Raw genomic sequence first — 23048 nt, 5'->3', positions numbered from 1 at the left:
ATTTTACCTAACTCTACTTTCAACTTCAGCTAACTGTTCTTCTAATTTGCCCTAACTCTGCTCTGAATTCCTGCTAACTCTACTCTCCATTTCACCTTACTGTACTGTACTGTTTACCTAACTCTACTAAAATGATATAATTTCATTGAATCAGTCAGCTTTCTTTAACTCAAGGTTATGTCACGTTCAAGGTATATATTTCAAAGTCAATGTCACTCTACAAGTGTATGAACAGTAATGGCAGTGCACAATTCTGAACTTCTAAACTAAAATTAACACTTTTTTTTCTTCATTCATGTCAGGTATTTAACTCCTCATGTATGAACCATGAATGCATCTCCAAAATTTAGCTGCTTGGAAATCTTATTTTCTCGACTTCATTGTAAATAAATTTGCACTCAAACATATCATGATAGAAACTTGGTAATCAGTTCTTGACTTACTTGAGAAGTTTCGTGTAGCCAACATGGTTGTCAGGATGGCACCCTGCAATTAAAAAAAGATAGATTAAAAGTTATAACAACCATAACAAAAATCACTTTAATACCAGGATAAAATTCTGAAAAAAAATTCTCAGGGGAAAGGGATATTTCTGTAACTCGCATCTTTAAAGTAGAATGTGTTTAGGAAATAAACTACTTAAACTTTTGCTGTTACTTTCTTCAAGAAAACTCTCACTTATTTTAAGAAAAATCAATACACAAAATTGGAGGTCATGTAGACATTTTTGAAATAGAGGTCAAAGTTCGTCATTTTAGAATCCAATATGGCAGCTGAATACTGAAAAATAAAAGATTGACAATTTCTTGAAAATAAGACCGTGAAACCCCAAATTTCTTTCATTACTTCAAAAGGACCAGGAACAAACTTTCATATGGCAAAGTTTGCAGAGAATTGAAGAACTTTCACCATGCCCTTGGTTCAGTAGTGTTAAAATGTCCTCTGCAAACGCTTTTAAATGTTAATAATAGTGTTAGTCCAGGATTACTGATTTTGCACGAACATTAGCACTTTCCCCTTCCATCTGCAATTATCATTTATCACAACATTTCATTTCAGGAAATCAACATAGATATGCAAATTAAGTTTACACTGGTATTGAAATCTGTCATTGTCCAGAATAAACAGAGAGAATGACAGAGACAGAGGCTGACAGATACACATACATACATACAGACAGAGCGCGCACGAGAGAGAGAGAAAGAGAGAGATGAGACAGACAGATACAAACAGTCAAACAGACAGACAGACAGACAGACCAACAGACAAAGTAAGACACCGTCAGACAAACAGATGGAGATAAAGATAGGCACCAGAAAGACAGATAGAGACAGACAGACAGACAGACAGACAATGACATAGAGGCAGATTAGACACAGACAGACAGAGAGACAGACAGACAGACACTCACAGACAGATAGATTAGACAGACTGGCAGACACACAGGAAGACACTGACAGAGGCAAATGAACAGACATGAGAAAGACAGAGACAAGCAGACAGAGACATGAGAAAGACAGATGGACAGACAGGCAGCCTAAACTCATAAGCTCCTTCCTAATAGTGCTAAAATTACCTAGCAATTACAGTATCTCCGAATTTTATAATCACCATAGCTACTAACTACTACTATAGTCTAAAAGTTGCTGTCTCACTGTGTCTGTCTACTTTCTCTATGCTTCTTATACACAATACAAACCTTAAATAATCTATTTGTGATGAAATACATTCTAACAAATCACTACCAAAATGTCAGAATAGGAGTACATGAAGACACGGGAAGTGGTCAAGTTTCACTGTATATTGTACAGATAGGCAGGTGGACTTAATACTATGAATGAGGTAACAGCAAAGCAGGCTTACAGGTCAAAGGTCAAACAATTCTGCTATTGTCCACTTATGTAACCACTTGCTACACGAAACTCTGTGTTTGAAATGTACTCATTTTTTATATCTGTTTTAATAACCTTTCTTCTATCATTAGTGAGTAATTCAGTTCATATTTGTTCTTTGTTTCATTTTATTGTAACTTTAATGATCCTCCAGGATATAAAACGTGAACTAAATAAATGAATAGCTAAATAAATAAATAAGATAGTCAAATAAATGGATGAGTTCAAGGGTTAAATGTCAGAGGTCACCAGAACAAACACTCCACTTACATAATCAAGTCAATGGGATGTTTTTGGTTCAGGAATGAATATGGAAAGGTATTCTTTTGTCTTTTGTTTTGACAACAAACTCAAATATAGGGACCCAACAATTGTCATCATGTTTGAGGTTTGTGATTAATAATTTGTTAATATATCAGAAAATTGGTTGGTAGGTTGGTTATATAACAGAATTCAAAAGTAATAAATGCCCCTCCCCGATCAAAAATTTCAACAACAACAAAAAATTGTGAAAAAAAATTTTCTTTTATAAATTTCATACTTCTTGTAACAAATCTGTCCAAAATATCTGATTTTATGAATTATAAATTATTTTATCTCTCTTGCAAATGTGCATACCTCATTTTCATAAAAAAAATGGAGATACAACAATATAATTTTCATAGCTGTAAGCAAAATGTAGATATCATGTGAAATATTCACAATTCGATAAATCTCTATGTATCTTGATAGGAAGTTTGAACAGTGCTTAAACAATGTATGAAATCACAGATTTTTTAGTTTCTTCAAGGCAAAAAATGATTTGCAATGACGCACATGGATTGAAAGATAGTAACTGATATATGATGAGAAGGTCTTTCAACAGGGTGTAGTTTTTTTGTGAATTTCATAACGAAGAAGGTGGGTTAATTTCTAGACAGTGTGCAAGATTAAAAATTGACTGTCTGTTCTTTTGTTTTATATCTTTTTCTTTCTCTTTCTTAAAACAAAAAAGAAAATTGTACTTGATTTGTGGGTGAAAAATCCAAGTGTAAAACATTTTTTTTCCAATAAGACTTCAAAGGAGAAGACAGAAAAGATAGAATTAAATATAGATCACTGATATTTGCCTAGGAGAGATTATCTTCAGTAGAATTAATAATTAATGACCTATAAATCTGAGTATATCGTATGACATTTAACGATCCATGACATTACTGACATTTAACGCTCTTTGATACTATCGACATGCTTTTTAGGCGTTTATAAAAGTTATTATTTGTGAACTGATTTCTTGATGTTTGTAATGTTACTCCTTGATATCCCACCCAATGCTACAAAAACCAGTATTTTTACTAAGGTTGGAGAATCATGGTAATAGAATGGGGAAAAAGGTAAAAGAAAATGCAAAAATAACCCTTTCTACTTCAGTAAAGACAACTGCAGAGTCAATTGTGAACAAGCAAATGACATCTGCCCTACATACACACTTGCTCTAACGTAGTAAATAAAAAGAACAGTAACTGCTATAAATAGTAGATTGAGTGACAGGTTTGTTGAAAAAAAAAAACGGTCTGTTGCACCACTTTAGACAAACACAATTTTTTTTTTTGACTTACCACCCTTATAAAAATACTGTTAATAACTCAGTAGAAACAAAGATGTACATTCAAAACTGGTGATTTGATTTTCAACAAAAGTTTTACAGGAATTCATTGAATCAAATAGAAAGCAGTGTCCTAACCGGTCCAAACCGGTCCAAACCGGTTCCATCTGTCCATGTACTACCATTAAATCTATAATTACTACTGATCAGGCTTCAATTATCAATCTCTAGCTGTTCATATGCAGCTTTGACATCAAATGTCCTTCAAAAATAAACTGTTTAAACTTTTTGCAGTTACTTTGCTCAAGAAAACCCAATCTCAGTTAAAATCAACACAAAAAATATGGGATCATAAAATTTTTTTTTTTATATAGAGAGGTCAAAATGTTCCCATTTACAGAAAATAAGTCATTGTTGATTTCCATGAAAACAAGATGGTGGATCCCAAATTCATTTTATTTATATCAAAAGGACCAGAAACAAGCTTTCATATGGCAAACTATTGAGATATTTTAAGTACTTTTGATTTTCAGTCAAATTCGTCCCCAGGGGACTTTCTAGCTTAATTATTAAAATTGAAGTATATCTTGATTAAATATTAAAGGATTAATTTATTAATAAAGTCACGTTATTCTTTTAAAACAAAAAACAAAATCTATCATTTAAGTGACGAACAACATGCAGACAATTTCTATGACAAAAACACAACTTTTTGGAGTATATTCCGCGATCAATTTGTTCTGTTCTTAGATTGTGAGTGAGATTGTAAAACAACGGACATTCTCTGTTCGTGTTGTAAATGACTGGAATTTACTCCCTGAATACATCGTAGACAGTGATAATGTAAATTCATTCAAGTCGAGTCTGAATAAACTGTGGTCATGCTATCGATTTGACACATCTACCATTTATTAACTGAACACTCACTCTGTTTGTGGTGAATGCTTTGTCATGTTGGACTAAAATTAGTAATTTTTACATTATAATATTTGACGTTATTGGTGGGGACAACAAGCCATATTGGGCTTATTCATTTTCTCCAAAGATTCCAGTATTAAATCATTCCAGGACTCAAGTACGTAGTCTCACACAATAGAAGCCAAGTACTGATGGGGCATGGTTTGTAACTTTTTTGGAATTTTTGGTTACTGCTCTTCCATATTACAGTATTTCAGTTTCCGCCAACTAAAATGTGTGTTGAATTATGTCTAGCATTTTTACTCAGAATTTGAATACGATACAAAGATGGCACTACACACATAGCTTTTGGGGAACCAAACATTTGTGCTTTTATTTGTACATTGCCATGACAACGTCTATTTTAATCTATCTTTTATCATTTATCACTGCAATATTAGTCTAGTAACAAGGAAGTTTTTAACAGGTTTCGTACACATGGTTCAAAAAGGACACCAAAGTAAGCTTATCTTGGAAGTGATGTCATTGAAATAATTACTGCAATGATAGTTAACACAGGTGTTTCAAGCTACAGCTCACTGTCTATGTTAACATGACTGCATTACAAAAATTTCGTTCTAATCTCTGTTCTGTGTGAGACATTTTCAGTCAAAAATTCTACACACACCACTTACAATAGACTGTGTTGTTCAGCTCTATCAGGCACCTAAAACAGGTGAGTGATACCTGATAATGTGGCATGAATGTCGTAGCTTTGACACAACACTCATAACTTTATGTCATAAATTCTGAAATTCGCTATTTTACAGTTTTTATTTATCGTAAATAAATTAGGCAGAATAAAGTGACAAGTGGGGAATTACTTGATGTTTAATTAAAATCACTAACATTCCTAATGTCAAAGCTTATAACAGAGTGAATAAAATGTCTTATTTTTTATCAAGATTTTATATTTTATGATTTTTGACTTGATTTTCTGAGTTCTGTACTTCTACTGTTATCATCATTTTGTTCTACAACGCAGTGACACACTAAGGTAGCATATTTCTGAACAAAGAAAAATCATATTTAATAACTTGTGACAGAAATAAAATGTTATAAATGAATAATTCAAAATAAGAGATTGAACAGCAAAACTGATACACACTTACCTTGAGCTTTCGACGAGCATTGAATTTCTTCAAGCAGTCGACCGTCTCCTGGCGGTGTAAGTTAGAGGCAACACGTTCACGGTTCTGTACGAGGAAAGACAAAATACATAGAACAATAAGTCAGCACACTTCTGATTATAAAGATCGTCAGCACGAGAGACAGACAGTCAAACTGTTCAACTGCTATGCTTTCATTGGAGACACAGTATACAGTGAGAGCAAGTGTAAATTCAAAGTAGGCAGCTTAGTTACTGACATATATACTTCCTTCCTAGTCAGGCTGACTTGGTCTAATCTCTTAGCCTTACGATGATATTTATTTGCAGTATCTCTCTTACACTATTTATATGTAGTCCCTAGATCAGCCTTAGGGTTAGTGTATACGTTGTTATCGACACACTGATAACCAACTATCCAATCACCAACAGGGTTACAAATACAACTAGCTGTAATCGACACACTGATAACCAACTATCCAATCACCAACAGGGTTACAAATACAACTAGCTGTAATCGACACACTGATAACCAACTATCCAATCACCAACAGGGTTACAAATATGACTAGCTGTAATCGACACACTGATAACCAACTATCCAATCACCAACAGGGTTACAAATACAACTAGATGTAATCGACACACTGATAACCAACTATCCAATCACCAACAGGGTTACAAATATGACTATCTGTAATCAAGGCCCTGATAACCAGCTATCAAATCACCACCAGGGTTACAAATACGACTAGCTGTAATTGACACTGATAACAACTATCCAATCACCAACAAGCTTTCAAGCAAGACTCACTGTAATCGACACACTGATAACCAACTATCCAATCACCAACAAGCTTTCAAGCAAGACTCACTGTAATCGACACACTGATAACCAACTATCCAATCACCAACAAGCTTTCAAGCAAGGCTCGCTGTAATCGACACACTGATAACCAACTATTCAATCACCAACAAGCTTTCAAGCAAGACTCACTGTAATCGACACACTGATAACCAACTATCCAATCACCAACAAGCTTCCAAGCAAGACTCACTGTAATCGACATACTGATAACCAACTATCCAATCACCAACAAGCTTTCAAGCAAGGCTCACTGAAATCGACACACTGATAACCAACTATTCAATCACCAACAAGCTTTCAAGCAAGGATCACTGAAACCAACACACTGATAACCAACTATCCAATCACCAACAAGCTTTCAAGCAAGACTCACTGTAATCGACACACTGATAACCAACTATCCAATCACCAACAAGTTTTCAAGCAAGACTCACTGTAATCGGACACACTGATAACCAACTATCCAATCACCAACAAGCTTCCAAGCAAGACTCACTGTAATCGACACACTGATAACCAACTATCCAATCACCAACAGGCTTTCAAGTATAGCTTGCAGTAATCGACACACTGATAACCAATTATCCAATCGCCAACAAGCTTTCAAGCAAGGCTCGCTGTAATCGACACACTGATAACCAACTATCCAATCACCAACAAGCTTTCAAGCAAGACTCACTGTAATCGACACACTGATAACCAACTATCCAATCACCAACAGGGTAACAAATATGACTATCTGTAATCAACACCCTGATAACCAGCTATCCAATCACCAACAGGGTTACAAATACGACTAGCTGTAATTGACACTGATAACCAACTCTCCAATCACAAACATACTTTCAAGTATTCCTCTTTTAAATTATTGGATTTCTGACATTTTCTTTTCAGGAAGTAGATTAGGTCATTAGATTTAGCAGATGAAGCTACCATGGCAACAAGTCAAGGTGATGATCTTGGCATGTGACCGTTTGAAGGAACATAACAGCACCCTCAAGTGGCAAAAGGTAACATCTAACAAAGCTGCATGGTCTCAACATGACATTTTCATGAAATATAGTTATCAAGTATGCTTTCCCATCAAATGATTTCTGAATTATAAAGGAGAATTTAAAATATGGCCTAAATAATTAAAAATGCAAAGGAGATTTGAAGTACAACATAAAATATTTAAAATGAAAAGATGATTTAAAATCCAACTTACGCAGATCCAGGGATGCTTGAGAGCTTCGGACGCTGTTATTCTTTTGGCAGGGATCACTTGCAACATGCTATTGATAAGATTCTTAGCTTCCGGTGTAACTGTATCCCATTCCGGGGATGGATACTGGAATTCAATTTAAAGGAATACTCATTACACTTAACGGTCTATGATGGACTAGAATCAAACTTTGGGAAGAAAAAAAAGTCAGTTGTTTGTCAGAGTTATAGAAAATATCGGTCTTGACGCTTCTGTCTAGTTCTTATGGCTTCACTCTAGCTTTGATCTGTGCATACAATCTATGATTTGGTAAAACTTACATCGTAGGGCCCTGCTTTGATCTGTGCATACAATCTATGATTTGGTAAAACTTACATCATAGCCCCCTACTTTGATCTGTGCATACAATCTATGATTTGGTAAAACTTACATCATAGCCCCCTGCTTTGACCTGTGCATACAATCTATGATTTGGTAAAACTTACATCATAGCCCCCTACTTTGATCTGTGCATACAATCTATGATTTGGTAAAACTTACATCATAGCCCCCTACTTTGATCTGTGCATACAATCTATGATTTGGTAAAACTTACATCATAGCCCCCTGCTTTGACCTGTGCATACAATCTATGATTTGGTAAAACTTACATCGTAGCCCCCTACTTTGATCTGTGCATACAATCTATGATTTGGTAAAACTTACATCGTAGCCCCCTACTTTGATCTGTGCATACAATCTATGATTTGGTAAAACTTACATCATAGCCCCCTACTTTGATCTGTGCATACAATCTATGATTTGGTAAAACTTGCATCGTAGGCCCCTGCTTTGACCTGTGCATACAATCTATGATTTGGTAAAACTTACATCGTAGGGCCCTTCTTTGATCTGTACATACAATGTATGATTTGGTAAAACTTACATCATAGCCCCCTACTTTGACCTGTGCATACAATCTATGATTTGGTAAAACTTACATCATAGCCCCCTACTTTGATCTGTGCATACAATCTATGATTTGGTAAAACTTACATCATAGGCCCCTTCTTTGATCTGTGCATACAATCTATGATTTGGTAAAACTTACATCGTAGGGCCCTTCTTTGATCTGTGCATACAATCTATGATTTGGTAAAACTTACATCGTAGCCCCCTACTTTGATCTGTGCATACAATCTATGATTTGGTAAAACTTGCATCATACCCCCCTACTTTGATATGTGTATGCAATCTATGATTTGGTAAAACTTACATCATAGGCCCCTTCTTTGATCTGTGCATGCAATCTATGATTTGGTAAAACTTACATCATACCCCCCTACTTTGATATGTGCATGCAATCTATGATTTGGTAAAATGTACATCTTAGGCCCCTGCTTTATACATTCTATGATTTGGTAAAACTTACATCATAGGCCCCTGCTTTGATCTGTGCATACAATCTGTGTTGGTCTTCATCCCAGAATGGAGGGTAACCAACTAACAGAATATACAGGATAACACCTGCAAAAATTAGAAAAAGACATTAACATTAAATATGTTATTTGTTCTGTGTTTATCTTTCAAGCTGTAAATGCTAACCATACCACCATATAACATGACAGTGACAGTGTTACAATATGGGAGAGGAGGGGGGGGGGAAGGGGAGAGAAATGAATAGAATGTAATATGAGGAGGGTTGTGCATAACACTTTTTTACTCCCTCTGGTTTATGAAACGGTTTATTTTTCATTTTCAAATTTAACAAGTTTTTCGGGGGGTGGGGGTGGGGGGTAGGTTAATGACCAAATCTGAGGTCTTGTCCATGATTGTTAGTAACTGTAACCATATTTGCCTTTCATGTCAGGCAGGGCACCAATCTGATTAAAATCCGATGTAGCATACACATCACAATTTCTTTTTGGCTGTTATGTTTACTGTGTTTTGTCTGTTCTTTTGGGAGCACTTGTTAAATACATTTGACACAATACCATAGATGTAAGTGTACCAAATCTTGTATTTATGAGTAGCAAACCAGAATCCATCTTACAATATAACACTTAATGTTCAAAGTTGCAAGAAAGAGAACCACCAAACTATAACGATAATATCGCTGTCTGTGCTCTTTCCGAACATAGCACTCTGAAGTATTGTACCTGTATGTTTCGACACATTACGTGTTTTCATTGGTTGAGTGAATTCACTCAGCACTCTTGTGTGGTTTGGGAAAACCTATGGTATTGTGTCAGATGTATGAAACAAGCACTCATAAAAGAACAAATGACAGTAAATGTAAAAGCCAAAAAGAAATCGTGACCTATACACTACATTGGCTTTTAATCAGATTGGCATGCAGCAAAACCATAGCACAGTCAATGTAACAACAAATCCATAACATGTGAGAACACACCAGCCATTAGGCTACAGTTTTTAATGAAATAGTGTATGACAACACTTTGGGAACTGGGTTTGGAGGTCTGCATGGAGCTTTGCCCCATGGAGTTATTTAACAGTTAACTTACCACATGCCCATATATCAACAGGTTTGCCATAGGGATCTTTCCTAAGAACCTCTGGAGAAAGATAGCCTGGTGTACCAGCAAAACCTGTAACCAAGGAAACCATCGTCAGTTGAAGTTAAACACATCAATCAGAATGAACTCCAGATTACAAGAAAGAAACACAGAATTATGTGTTGATATAATTTTCACAATGCAAGAGTTCAGAATCAGAATTCATTAAAATTCTGCTTTATGGGTCAATGCATATTATACACAAGCCATTGAGAATGACATAGTCCCCGCTATGATTGGGTTTTAAGGAATTAGCACTACTCTGATCACGCAACAACACTTGTGAACCTAAATCAAACAGACTTAGATATGTTGTGTCTGCTTGTCGGACATGGAACATGCCTACAACAATAAAGGATTGGTCGGGTATGGGGGATCATATCAATATGAAAATGGATATGCAAATGTATGTCATAGAACACTGTCCTAATACCAACTCTGAATGAGATCTGTTCAAGCATGTCTGAGTTATGGCTTTGGACATGGAAAATTCACAAACAAAATGGCTGCCAGGCAGCCATATTGGATCGTATCATGACGAAAATGGATATGCACATGTATGTCATAGAACACTGTCCTAATACCAACTTCGAATGAGATCTGTTCAAGCATGTCTGAGTTATGGCTTTGGACATGGAAAATTTGCAAACAAAATGGCTGCCAGGCAGCCATATTGGATCGTATCACAATGAAAATGGATATGCACATGTATGTCATAGAACACTGTCCTAATACCAACTTTGAATGAGATCTGTTCAAGCATGTCTGAGTTATGGCTTTGGACATGGAAAATTTGCAAACAAAATGGCTGCCAGGCAGCCATATTGGATCGTATCACAATTAAAATGGATATGCACATGTATGTCATAGAACACTGTCCTAATACCAACTTTGAATGAGATCTGTTCAAGCATGTCTAAGTTATGGCTTTGGACATGAAAATTCACAAACAAAATGGCTGCCAGGCGGCCATATTGGATCGTATCATGACAACAATGAATATGCACATATATGCCATAGAACACTGTCCTAATACCAACTCTGAATGAGATCTGTGTGAGCATGTCTGAGTTATGGCTTTAGACAGGGAAAATTCACAAACAAAATGGCTGCTAGGCGGCCATATTGGATCGTATCATAAAACAAATTGACGTGCATATGTATGCCATAGCATGTTGCCCCTGTACCAAGTTTGAAAAAAATCGGTACAGGCATCTCCAAGAAACGGCTGCGGACGGACGGACGGACGGACGGACGGACGGACGGACGGACGGACGGACGGACGGACAGACGGAACCCAATCCATAAGTCCCCGTTCCGGACTTCGTCCGCGGGGACTAAAAAGTTATCACAGCTTCTAGTTATGACTATAGCCACTGTGAAATAACTTGGGATATACTGTATCCCACATGCACAGAAGGGCGCCCCCACTGTTCAATACAACAGATTCTTTTGTTTATGTATAAGCCCTGGCCACATAAGTTGATGCGAGTGTTTTTATTAACTGATTCAATTTCAGCCTAATATTCTAATTGTGTTTTTATATTGCTTACTAAAACTAACCAAACCAAGCTTAGCAGGTAGAGAGTGTTGTTTGTATAAAAGTCTTGACGACATTCAATGAAAACTTACCAAACCAAGCTTGTTGGTCTCCCTGCACTTCAATAGCTAGTCCAAAATCTGCAAGCTTGACTGCTGCACCTTTTTCCTTGCTTGCCAACAGAAGATTCTCTGGCTGTATAGATAAAAGCAAACACATACAAACACCATCAAGTATTCTCTCAGCTCCTGACCACTTTGTCCAATATTTGTTTTGATAATAACTACTATTTGCTAGTTTCATAGTTGAAGAAATACTGAGTGACTTGATATGGACTGCTCTAATAGAAGAGCACATACACACCAACAAAGTAACATTCAGCTGTTCAGACTTCATTCCCAATGCCAAACACAATCCCTACACCCCCAAAAAGGTTCACACGACGATACGGGATTACCAACACACTCACAGACACACGTAGTTACATCACATGTATACACACATACACACACACATATACACATATCATACAGACATATACATACATACATACATATACATACATACATACATACATACATACATACATACATACATACACACACATACACATACATACATACATACATACATACATACATACATACATACATACATACATACATACATACACACATATACACACATACATACATATATACATACATATATACATACAAACATACATACATCATACATACATACATACATACATACATACATACATACATACATACATACATACAGACAGACAGACACACACACAAATGCACTCATACACATACCCATCCACCAACCCAGTCACTCATTCATTCATTCATTCATTCATTCATTCATTCACACTCATACTCATTCACACATGTACATGCACACTGAAACCCACTTATTCATGCACGCACACATATACACACACAAACATGCACACATGCTCTCTTGTTCACATGTTACATTCACATACACATCATTCCACAAACTCATCCATATACACAAAAAAAAGCAACTGAACGAAATTCACTTTTACGACTTTGTGACAAATCTGGGACACTACTATCTCAAGTCTATTTAATTTGGGCATAATAGACACGCTGAAATCAATCAATTAATATGCAAATTAGGATACCCATGGTTTGCCTGGTCTATAACATACATCCTGCCCAGGACCATGCATGCATCTACCAACCACACAGTATATCAGACTAAGGTTCCCCATTTGTGATGAATGGTTATGAAATAGTAATGAAAATGATACACCATCAATACCTTCCACACGCAAATCACAAATTCTGAAAAATAAGTGACAACTAGATCATAATTTTTCATCACTAACTTCAAAACTAAGAAACACGATATTTCATTCAGAACATCTCAATATATTTATACAAGTACATGGAGATAATCAAGACCCAATTGTGGTAAATTTGCCACACAAAAAGAGAAGAAAATCTGTTGATGTATTTGCTCTGATTTGGTGAATGTCGGTGAAAAACACCAATCCTGTTTCTTTATCTTCATCTAGAGTCCCATTGCTGTTGTGACACTTAATTCACTGATTTGATGGTAAATGATTGAAATGAAATGAAATGAAACAAGTAAATATTCAACATACATCATTTGGTAAATGGTATATTTGTGTAAAGGGTGCCATGTGACATGGTATAAGTCAGGGTGCCATGTGACATGGTATAAGTCAGGGTGCCATGTGACATGGTATAAGTCAGGGTGTCATGTGACATGGTATAAGTCAGGGTGCCATGTGACATGGTATAAGTCAGGGTGTCATGTGACATGGTAGAAGTCAGGGTGCCATGTGACATGGTATAAGTCAGGGTGCCATGTGACATGGTATAAGTCAGGGTGCCATGTGACATGGTATAAGTCAGGGTACCATGTGACATGGTAGGGTTGTAGTGTAAGTTGATATAAGTCAAGGTGCCATGTGACATGGTATAAGTCAGGGTGCCATGTGACATGGTAGGGTTGTAGTGTAAGTTGATATAAGTCAGCGTGCCATGTGACATGGTATAAGTCAGGGTGCCATGTGACATGGTAGGGTTGTAGTGTAAGTTGATATAAGTCAGCGTGCCATGTGACATGGTATATGTCATGGTGCCATGTGACATGGTATAAGTCAGGGTGCCATGTGACATGGTAGGGTTGTAGTGTAAGTTGATATAAGTCAGCGTGCCATGTGACATGGTATAAGTCAGGGTGCCATGTGCTATGATATATGCCACGGTGCCATGTGACCTGGTGGGGTTGTTATAAACTGAGTTAGTGCAATTAAGTTAGCAATTATGGGAGCCACCATCGCAGGTGCCATGATGAGATTATGTTAAAAGACATTCTTACTATAATATAGTTGGCAACTGTGCATGCGAAATGTCATGAGGAGATTGTTAGGAAAGCACATCACTGTAAGAAAGCAATTCTTAGTGCACAGTGTCAAGATGAGGTCACTGTAAGGGGCTAAACAAGCAGAAGTTGGCAGTTCTTGGTATGAATTAGCAATATGAGGTTGTGCTTGCTAATAAAGGCAGGTCGTTGTAAGCTGGTGTAAGTTAGCAATTGAGGGTGCCAAGTGCGAATGATAACATTGGTTTATTAGTGACATGCAACCTTACCTTCAAGTCCCTATGTACTACGCTGCTTTTATGAATGTATTCCACAGCTTCTAAGATCTGCTGTATGCAGTGACTGCTAGAACAAAGAAAGACATCAAAGAATAGGGTGGGATGCAAAGGAAGAAGAAAAAGAAATGGTCTAGGCGAAATCACCCACCTTAAGATCGCGATGAACCACCCCGTTTCTGTGACAATGCTCTACGGATTCTAGGATTTGTTGAATACAATGACTGCAAGACAAGTAGAACATGGACACTATATCAAAACACACACAAATAGCACAGTATCACCACTGGCAAAGCCGTGAGGGGGGGGGGGGGAGGGGGTTAAGGGAGGGGGGAGTAACTGGTACATGGCAAAGGTATTTGGCATGAGGATGCATCGCAATGAATGGAACAATATGTAAAAACGTTAATTTTTAAAAAAATTACGGAAAAATCTGATTTCCAGTCAATTTAAAGAAAGATAACATAAACAGACTTACAATTTTACAAAATACAAGGGAATTAAGAAAAGAATTTATAAGAAGAATTTAAGAAAAAGGAAAATATGCAACAGGATTCAGATAATTGTTTTCAGATGCATAATAAAATTTTCATAAGGATAAAGATAGTTGATGAGAAATGAAAAATTCAAGAAAAAACACATATTTTTCTAAAATTATTAATATCTGATTGTTTAAAGACATGTATAAGATACCTGGAACTGTGTTTTTTCGAGACATTTGAGGATTACTAAAATTTTACAAACTGAAAATTAAGATTTAGTCTGGTGAAATGTTGAAAGATAGTACGAAAGAAAGAACATTATAGAAAATCCAAAATATACTTTTATGCGACCAGCAGTAAGAATTGTTTGTCAAAGATGACGACAAGTTGAAGTGTTACAGAAAGAAGGAACCATTGTGGAGAGAGGGGTGTTACAGTAGGATTTTGAAAAGCAAAAAAAAAAAAAAATTTCAAGATAAATACATTCTTGTATTCTGATTGACCACTGCTAAAGCAGCAACGATACAGAATTACCATAACAACACAACATGGTACTCTGCGGTCATTAACTTCCATATCTGTCAAATGCATGATACAAAATCTGTAGAAGATTGACACTTCCATGTTTGTTAAATGTACATACAACATGAAATAACGCAGATACTAACTGAAACTTTCTTGTTTGTCAAATATATGCATGAAATCTGTAGTTACTGACGACAACTTCAATGTTTGTTATATTCATGTACAACACAAAATCTATACATACTGACCGAAACTTCTTGTTTGTCAAATTTATGATACGATATCTGTAGTTACTGACTAATTCTGTACTGTTTTACACAGAAAGACACCCTACCACAAGGTATGCAAATTCTACATGTACAAGGTTGATATGTCCTCTCTGATTTCTGAAGGTCCTTTTTATGACAATGAAAATCATATACCAAACCACCTTATTATATGCAAATGCTTTGATATTACCAAACCACCTTATTATATGCAAATGCTTTGATATTACCAAACCACCTTATTTATATGCAAATATGATATCAAAACATGCACCAAACCCAAAATTTTCAACCTCTTGGTCAAAAACTTCTTGCTGCCTTGATTCTTTGTAAAAAATTCTAACGAGAACACTGAAAATTCAAATGAATTCTAAAATTCTAAAGACAGACTATGTTGTAGGTACAACTACTGGTATCATCATTTGACAAAAACTTTTGATTTCAAATCTGTGATAACTACGTGTACATTAAGTTTTCTCCTGAAGTCACAAAACAGAAAATTTTAATCAAATGCAAACAAAAGTAATCAAGCAGTTTTTTTAGGAAACTAAATCATCAATCTGTAATATTTTGAACAAAAATTTCTGTCTTGTATCAGCTTAAAGGTATTTTTCTTTCTAGTTTACTATTCTGAACTTCAAAATTGCAAAAATTTAGGAGTTATCCCACAGTATAAAATCAACACTCAATTTGTATAGAAAGTACATTTTCATCCTGCAAAATGCTAGTCTGTAAGGTAAGTGTGACGGAGCGCCCTCACACATCGGTCAATCCTAAATGCTATATTAGTTTTGTTTTCTCAGTTTAGTTTCACAAAAATTAACGTCAGAAGGTATCCCAGAGTACAAAATAAACATTTTGATGTGTGTGTGTGTAATATGTACTATTGCAAACAAGATATTCATCAGATTTGTCACAACTGAAAAGACAGTGAACACAAAACAGGCAATTTGTTATTTCTGAAATACAGGAAAAGGCCAAAAAAAAAAGAGAATTGTTTCTGGTCAGGACATTTTGTCGAAAGTGGTGCAATTTTTTTTTAAAATTCTCAACAAACCTGTCACTTAATCTATTATTTATGGCAGTTACTGTTCTTTTTATTTAGTACTTTAGAGCAAGTGTGTATGTGGGGCAGATGTCATTTGCTTGTTCATTATTGGTGCTACAGTTTTCTTCATTGAAATAGCAATTAATGTAGAGAGGGTTATTTTTGTGTTTCCCCCTGGATCGGCAGACCAGCATAGGCTGACAAAACTCACACACACAAAAATTGACGAGGTATTTAAGTTAAGATCCATGCGCTGACCAGAAACAATTCTTTTTTCTTTTTTTTGGACACAGACACTACAGGTCTTACATGGCAAGATGGGTATAACTAAAATTACAACACTAATGGGGAGGTAGAAGAAATAAATGAAAACATAAACATTAAATGTTGTTACTCACAATCGAATATAATTGAGAATTATCAATTGTAAGACAAAATAAAATAAAAAATTCTTTCTGATAGCATGATTTCAGAAAATAGGGTAGGTAAGTCAATATTTATTTAACTTTTTTATTTTGAAAAGACTCAAAGAAAAGTTACTCAATGGGCACAATGATAACTGGAAACACACTATTTTTTTCCTTAATTAAACATCAACATACTTTCACATGTGGCATTTCTGTGTAAGTAACAAACCAACTCACCTAGCATCGGCCTCACTATAGTATTCCCTAGCCACTATATCTTCAAACAGCTCACCGCCTGTCACCCTGTAATTGATAACAAAAATTTAAAAAAAAAAAAAAATGATATAGATGCACATTGTCTTGACATAGAACCTCCAGATATAAAGTCCATATTTTCTGTTTGAACGCATTTTGCTTACCCATGCTTACCCATTATTTGCATACAGGTATGCAATAATGTTTTCGGTATTACAGTGCAGTGTAAATACCACTAGTATGCATGTACAACAGTGCAGATAATCTGTGGTACATATGTAATGATAGACTGTGAATGAAAAGAGATAGCTACTAGCTGTTCCAAGTTGCCTGGACATCATTTTCTAGTTCTACGGTAATTATGAGTACGGAGCATTCAAATTGATACAATGTTTAGTAGTCTATGTGTCCTGGACTACTGCTAATTTGGTAGTCTAGATACAATGTTTAGTAGTCTATGTGTACTGGACTACTGCTAATTTGGTAGTCTAGATATAATGTTTAGTCTATGTGTCCTGGGCTACTGCTAATTTGGTAGTCTAGATACAATGTCTAGTAGTCTATGTACCCTGGACTACTACTAATTTGGTAGTCTAGATACAATGTCTAGCAGTCTATGTTCCCTGGACTACTGCTAATTTGGTAGTCTAGATACATTGTTAAGAAGTCTATGTTCCCTGGACTACTGCTAATTCGGTAGTCTAGATACAATGTTTAGAAGTCTATGTTCCCTGGACTACTGCTAATTTGGTAGTCTAGATACAATGTTTTAGTCATGTATGTGCCCTAGACTACTGCTAATTATGTAGTCTAGATACAATGTTTAGTAGTCTATGTGTACTGGACTACTGCTAATTTGGTAGTCCAGATAAAATGCTTAGAAGTCTATGTTCCCTGGACTACTACTAATTTGGTAGTCTAGATACAATGTTTAGAAGTCTATGTTCCCTGGACTACTGCTAATTTGCAAGTCTAGATACAATGTTTAGTAGTCTACATTGTATGTGTCCCACACTACTGCTAATTTCAAGTCCTAAACATGAATTCAACTCGTACCCAGTCTATCAAATTTCAGTGAAGCTATGATCAGGACAATATCATTTAAGTGATATGACTTGTTGTGGATCATTAAATTTCCAGTTTTGATGACTGCTTACTCTCAGTTTGAATACACCGTATATACGAATAATACGCCATTACACTGACACATCAAGCCATGAACTTTGATGGGCCATATCCTCAATAAAACCAGGAAATGGCGGTATGATTGAGTGTTTATAGCATAATACAACACTTTTATGTATGTAGTAGGTTACCACATAAGTTCTGCATATATAGTGAACTATAGGGAAAGGGTATCTTGTGAATTCACTACCTTTAATAAAAACTTGGATGTTAAAATGACATAAAAAGAGCTAGTTTCATTCACATTCACATTATTAGTACAGAGTTGGTATTGATCATTACTAATGATGAAGTGACATACATGTATATACGCGCTGGGCAATTTCCGTTAAATATACTGTTAACTGTTTCTATTACTTCTGTATACCAAAACAAGGAGTTGACACTAAATTTAATGGAGGTTCCCTACAAAGGCCTGCACAACACTTCCGCCTACGTTTTGATCGATGCCAGGTGCGTAATGGTAGAAGTGAATGACACAAATGCCTCTTTTCTTGTTCAACATCAAGTTTTTATTAAACATTGTGAATTCACAAAGTTTCCTTTCCATTAAACACTGTACACTAAAAGTTATCATGTTTTACTGTATGTCAAAGCCATCATGTACCACTCAGTACGCCCTTGGTCAAAATGATAAAAACTGTGAGTTTCCACCTAAGAATAAGTAACTTGTCAAAATGATAAAAACTGTGAGTTTCCATCTGAGCATAAAATTCAGTTTATCACAACTTGAGTAAGTAGAGAGAGTAAAATTAGTTCAGAGAGTACACTGGTTCTCCTCTTGGCAAGACTAAAGGACACCGCACCCACTAAGGATGTGTTATACACCCTAGACAGTCGTGTCATGCAAACAAAATGAAAGAGATAATATTAAATAATAAAGGTTATATTATATCTACTAATATTGCAGATATATTTATAAGGATGTTACACATGCAAACTATGTTGTTAAAGTCGATGTTACATCCATATATTGGGTAAGACATTCACGGCTCAATACATATTAAACCCTAGCATAAGTTTTGTACTCAAATGAAATGAAGAACAGAAATAACATTAAGGTTATGATTGTTAAAAGAATACAGGCTATGTATGTTGATAAAATTATTATTAGATGCATCATCCAATACAAATTGTTGAATATAAAGAGCCATGGGCAAAATAAAAATGTTGTGAACCCTTGCACTTTTTTATCCCATCGATATAAAGGGAGAGAAATAACATTTGGGGTTATGGACGTTATTAGAGTGCAGGTTATATTGATAATTTGAGGCTTTATTGAATATCTAATAGTTATGGCTTGTCAAGCCGAGTATAGTGTCTCTTCAGGTGTGTGCCCAGTAGCTCTTGAAATGTGTCTCACAGAATGTAATGACACCAGACTAAGACATGAAACAGTTTGTGGAAGATATAAACTATCAAAGATCATAGCTTGATGTGGGGATGTAAAATGTAATGACATGTTAGTCTTATGTGTTGGTACATGTAACTCCTGTTGTGATCTTTGCAATATATATACTTCACCATGCCTACAATATTATTAAACGTTATGGCAGAGGCGTGCTGAAAAGCCGGGAACAGATGGGTTAACTTATTATTCATGCTTTCCAGTATAAAGTAGAACTTAGAGAAAAGTGTAAACACTTCTCATTTTTGAGTGGAACACCATAATAAATACAGAGATACAAGGTAAAATGTGTTTGGACAGGGTTCCACTTGAAGTGATTATGATTGTACACTTCTCATTTTAGGGTGGAACACCATAATAAATATAAAGATATGACGTGAATGAGTTTGGACAGGATTCCATTTTAGGACAGAACACTGTAATAAATACAGAGATACGAGGTAAAAAATGTTTGGACAGGGTTCCATTTGAAGTGATCATGAGCATCGCTGTACCATTTTTTAATACAAGCACTGATGTTTACTAAAGTTCCACGGTGCAATTGCAAATGAAAGTGGAACACAGGAAACCAGGAATATGATTACATTTCGTATAGCTGTATTTCAAAACATTTTAAGTGTGTGTATGGAAATGAGAAAACTAATACTTACAAATCAAAGACAAGATAATGAAATCCTTCTTCAGCGATACTATCATGGAGTCGAACTAGAAAAGAACAAAATAAGACATATCATAAGTATATTTATTATCCATCTTTAATAATTCCCTATCAATGGTCATAAAATTATGACTACAAATTTCTATTCACAGAGTCAACAATCTTTGGTAGTAAATCCAAAATTTTTACTGATACCTTGTCAGGGGTGTATTATCTTGTTAGGGGCACAAAATGTGCAAGAAGATTCACACAGAATCACTTCCATGATTTGTTGACTCTGTGAGCAGACATTTTAATTTGTAACTCTGACCCCATGGAGAGTCTATGAAACACTCACTCTTACAAATTATGTCCCTGGTTCATCATTGAAACTATAGGTACCAGTATATGATATTATATTATACCAGTATATTGATGGCGCAAATCAAGATATCTGATTGGTCTAGACATCAAACTAGCGCATCTAAAATGAGCGATAATGCATAGTTGGCACACGTCCAAATTTTGATGTTTACTGTTCGTCTATGAACATTGTAGTCCGTTATACACCCTCGGTTTTGACCAGTGAACTCAATATATGCACTCGCTATCGCTCGTGCATATATTTCGTTCACTGGTCAAAACCTCTTGGTATACCATCCCCAGGGGTTGGTTTATTGCTTAAATATACAATACATCTAAGATTCTTAATTTTGTATACTGCATACATCTTAACTTTACATGCATATTTAATGTAATACTCTTTTATCATAGTTTTCTGCATATGTCTGTCACCTATCCATCATAATTCATATTATGATGAAAGTTCATCTGTGCAAAAGTCAGTGTTTTCTGATTCTAATTCACATTTCTCACAATTCATTTGAATTCATTGAATATTTCAAACACCAGTGCACAGAAATTACACTTCTGACATGCATACATTTAAATTTATTGAATGTTTTTTAAAAACCTGTGCATAAAAATTAATTCACATCCGTATATTTGAATTCATTGAATGTTTCAAACACCTGTCCATAGCAAATATAATAAATTTCCTATTTACAAGCATAGTACATTAAAATTCAATCAATGTTTCAAACACCTGTTCATAAAAATTCTATGTATATTTCTCCCCCCTTATTAGCATAGTACATTAAAATTCATTCAATGTTTCAAACACCTGTTCATAAAATTCTATGTATATTTCTCCCCCCTTATTAGCATAGTACATTAAAATTCATTCAATGTTTCAAACACCTGTGCATAAAAATTCCGGTGTATATTTTCCATACATCATATTTCTACAAATATTTATAAAAACTCAAATATATATTATTTATATCATAAACAATTCTAACACCCACACCATGATTCTGCCAATATATTTGAAATCTCAAAATCAAAATGCTGGCTGTATGTTCCTTATGCTTACATACTATCGTTCTGACTAAACCATATTAATTCTGAAAATACTCAAAGTTCTTTCATTCTGATGCCTTAAGATCATAATTGTACATTCATTTCTGAAACCAATGTTATAATTTTGAAAAAATTCTAAAAACTCAAAAATAATTTTTTTTGTATGTGATACGTGAAAATTATATATTCATTATCAATACTCAAGTCATAATTCTGATATTTCATAAGACATCACTATCTCTACATCATAATTTGACATATTTCATACAGGATGTCTAATTACTATGCTTTTGTGACATTAACAAATATCGTCACTTTTGACATATTTTCAGCTAATTGGCATTCATTGTCCACATACTCATCACACTTTGACGTATTGTCTGCTAAATAGTGAATCATTATCTGCTGGGAGGGATTCTCACTCTCTCTCTACACATCTGATCTCATGTTTTTTAATCTTATTTCATTAAAATCTCTTTCTGCACACTCCTCATTACCACTTGAGTCATCATGGCTAATAGTTCAATTCTTGAGTATAGCAACTTGTATTGTGTTTTATTTCCAGTGCATAATTGACTCCATTGTTATCAACAATGAACACAGAATTCCATGTAAAATACTTGTGTTGGTAAAAATCAAATTTTATTTTTTATATAGTTTTCCTCTGCTGCAACCTAAAAGCATACACTACATGAAAATAGTGCAAAAAAACTTTCCAAATTAAAAGAATGTGGACCAGATCTGAATGCGTGTGTGTGTGCATGCGTGCGTGCATGCGTGTGTGTGTGCGTGCGTACGTGCGTATGTATGCATGTATGGGTGTTCGTCTTATTTTTCTTTCATATCCAGAGTGACTTGTTAATCTTTATACTAATTTAATATCTAAACATTTTAAATCATCATTAGTAAATGTTATACATCTATAGCCTCACATCCAACTTATAATCAAATTAAATCACATGCTCGCAACAAAGAACACATTTTCCCACTAGCACAATGAAAAATAACACAGCCTGATATTCGGTAAAGGGGTCTGTG

General features: G+C 35.2%; 1 protein-coding gene across 6 annotated transcripts in view; it reads right to left on the bottom strand.

The window, feature by feature from the left end:
- The window catches only part of LOC144452256 (calcium/calmodulin-dependent protein kinase type II subunit delta-like), a 113431-nt gene that overhangs the window by 24805 nt on the left and 65578 nt on the right, over window positions 1-23048 (bottom strand). For all 6 annotated transcript variants that reach the window (XM_078143313.1, XM_078143314.1, XM_078143315.1 and 3 more), the window contains exons 4-12: window positions 20602-20656; window positions 17341-17406; window positions 14527-14599; window positions 11802-11904; window positions 10119-10202; window positions 9026-9120; window positions 7618-7740; window positions 5547-5630; window positions 444-486 (exon numbers count right to left, since the gene is read on the bottom strand). In XM_078143313.1, coding sequence (XP_077999439.1) covers window positions 444-486; window positions 5547-5630; window positions 7618-7740; window positions 9026-9120; window positions 10119-10202; window positions 11802-11904; window positions 14527-14599; window positions 17341-17406; window positions 20602-20656 — 726 coding nt within the window. The remainder of the gene's footprint in view (window positions 1-443; window positions 487-5546; window positions 5631-7617; window positions 7741-9025; window positions 9121-10118; window positions 10203-11801; window positions 11905-14526; window positions 14600-17340; window positions 17407-20601; window positions 20657-23048) is intronic.

This window comes from Glandiceps talaboti, chromosome 22 (genome assembly GCF_964340395.1).
Source record: "Glandiceps talaboti chromosome 22, keGlaTala1.1, whole genome shotgun sequence".
NCBI lineage: Eukaryota > Metazoa > Hemichordata > Enteropneusta > Spengelidae > Glandiceps > Glandiceps talaboti.
Note: the sequence above shows the minus strand (reverse complement) of the source record. Positions and strands in the feature narration are given on the sequence as shown.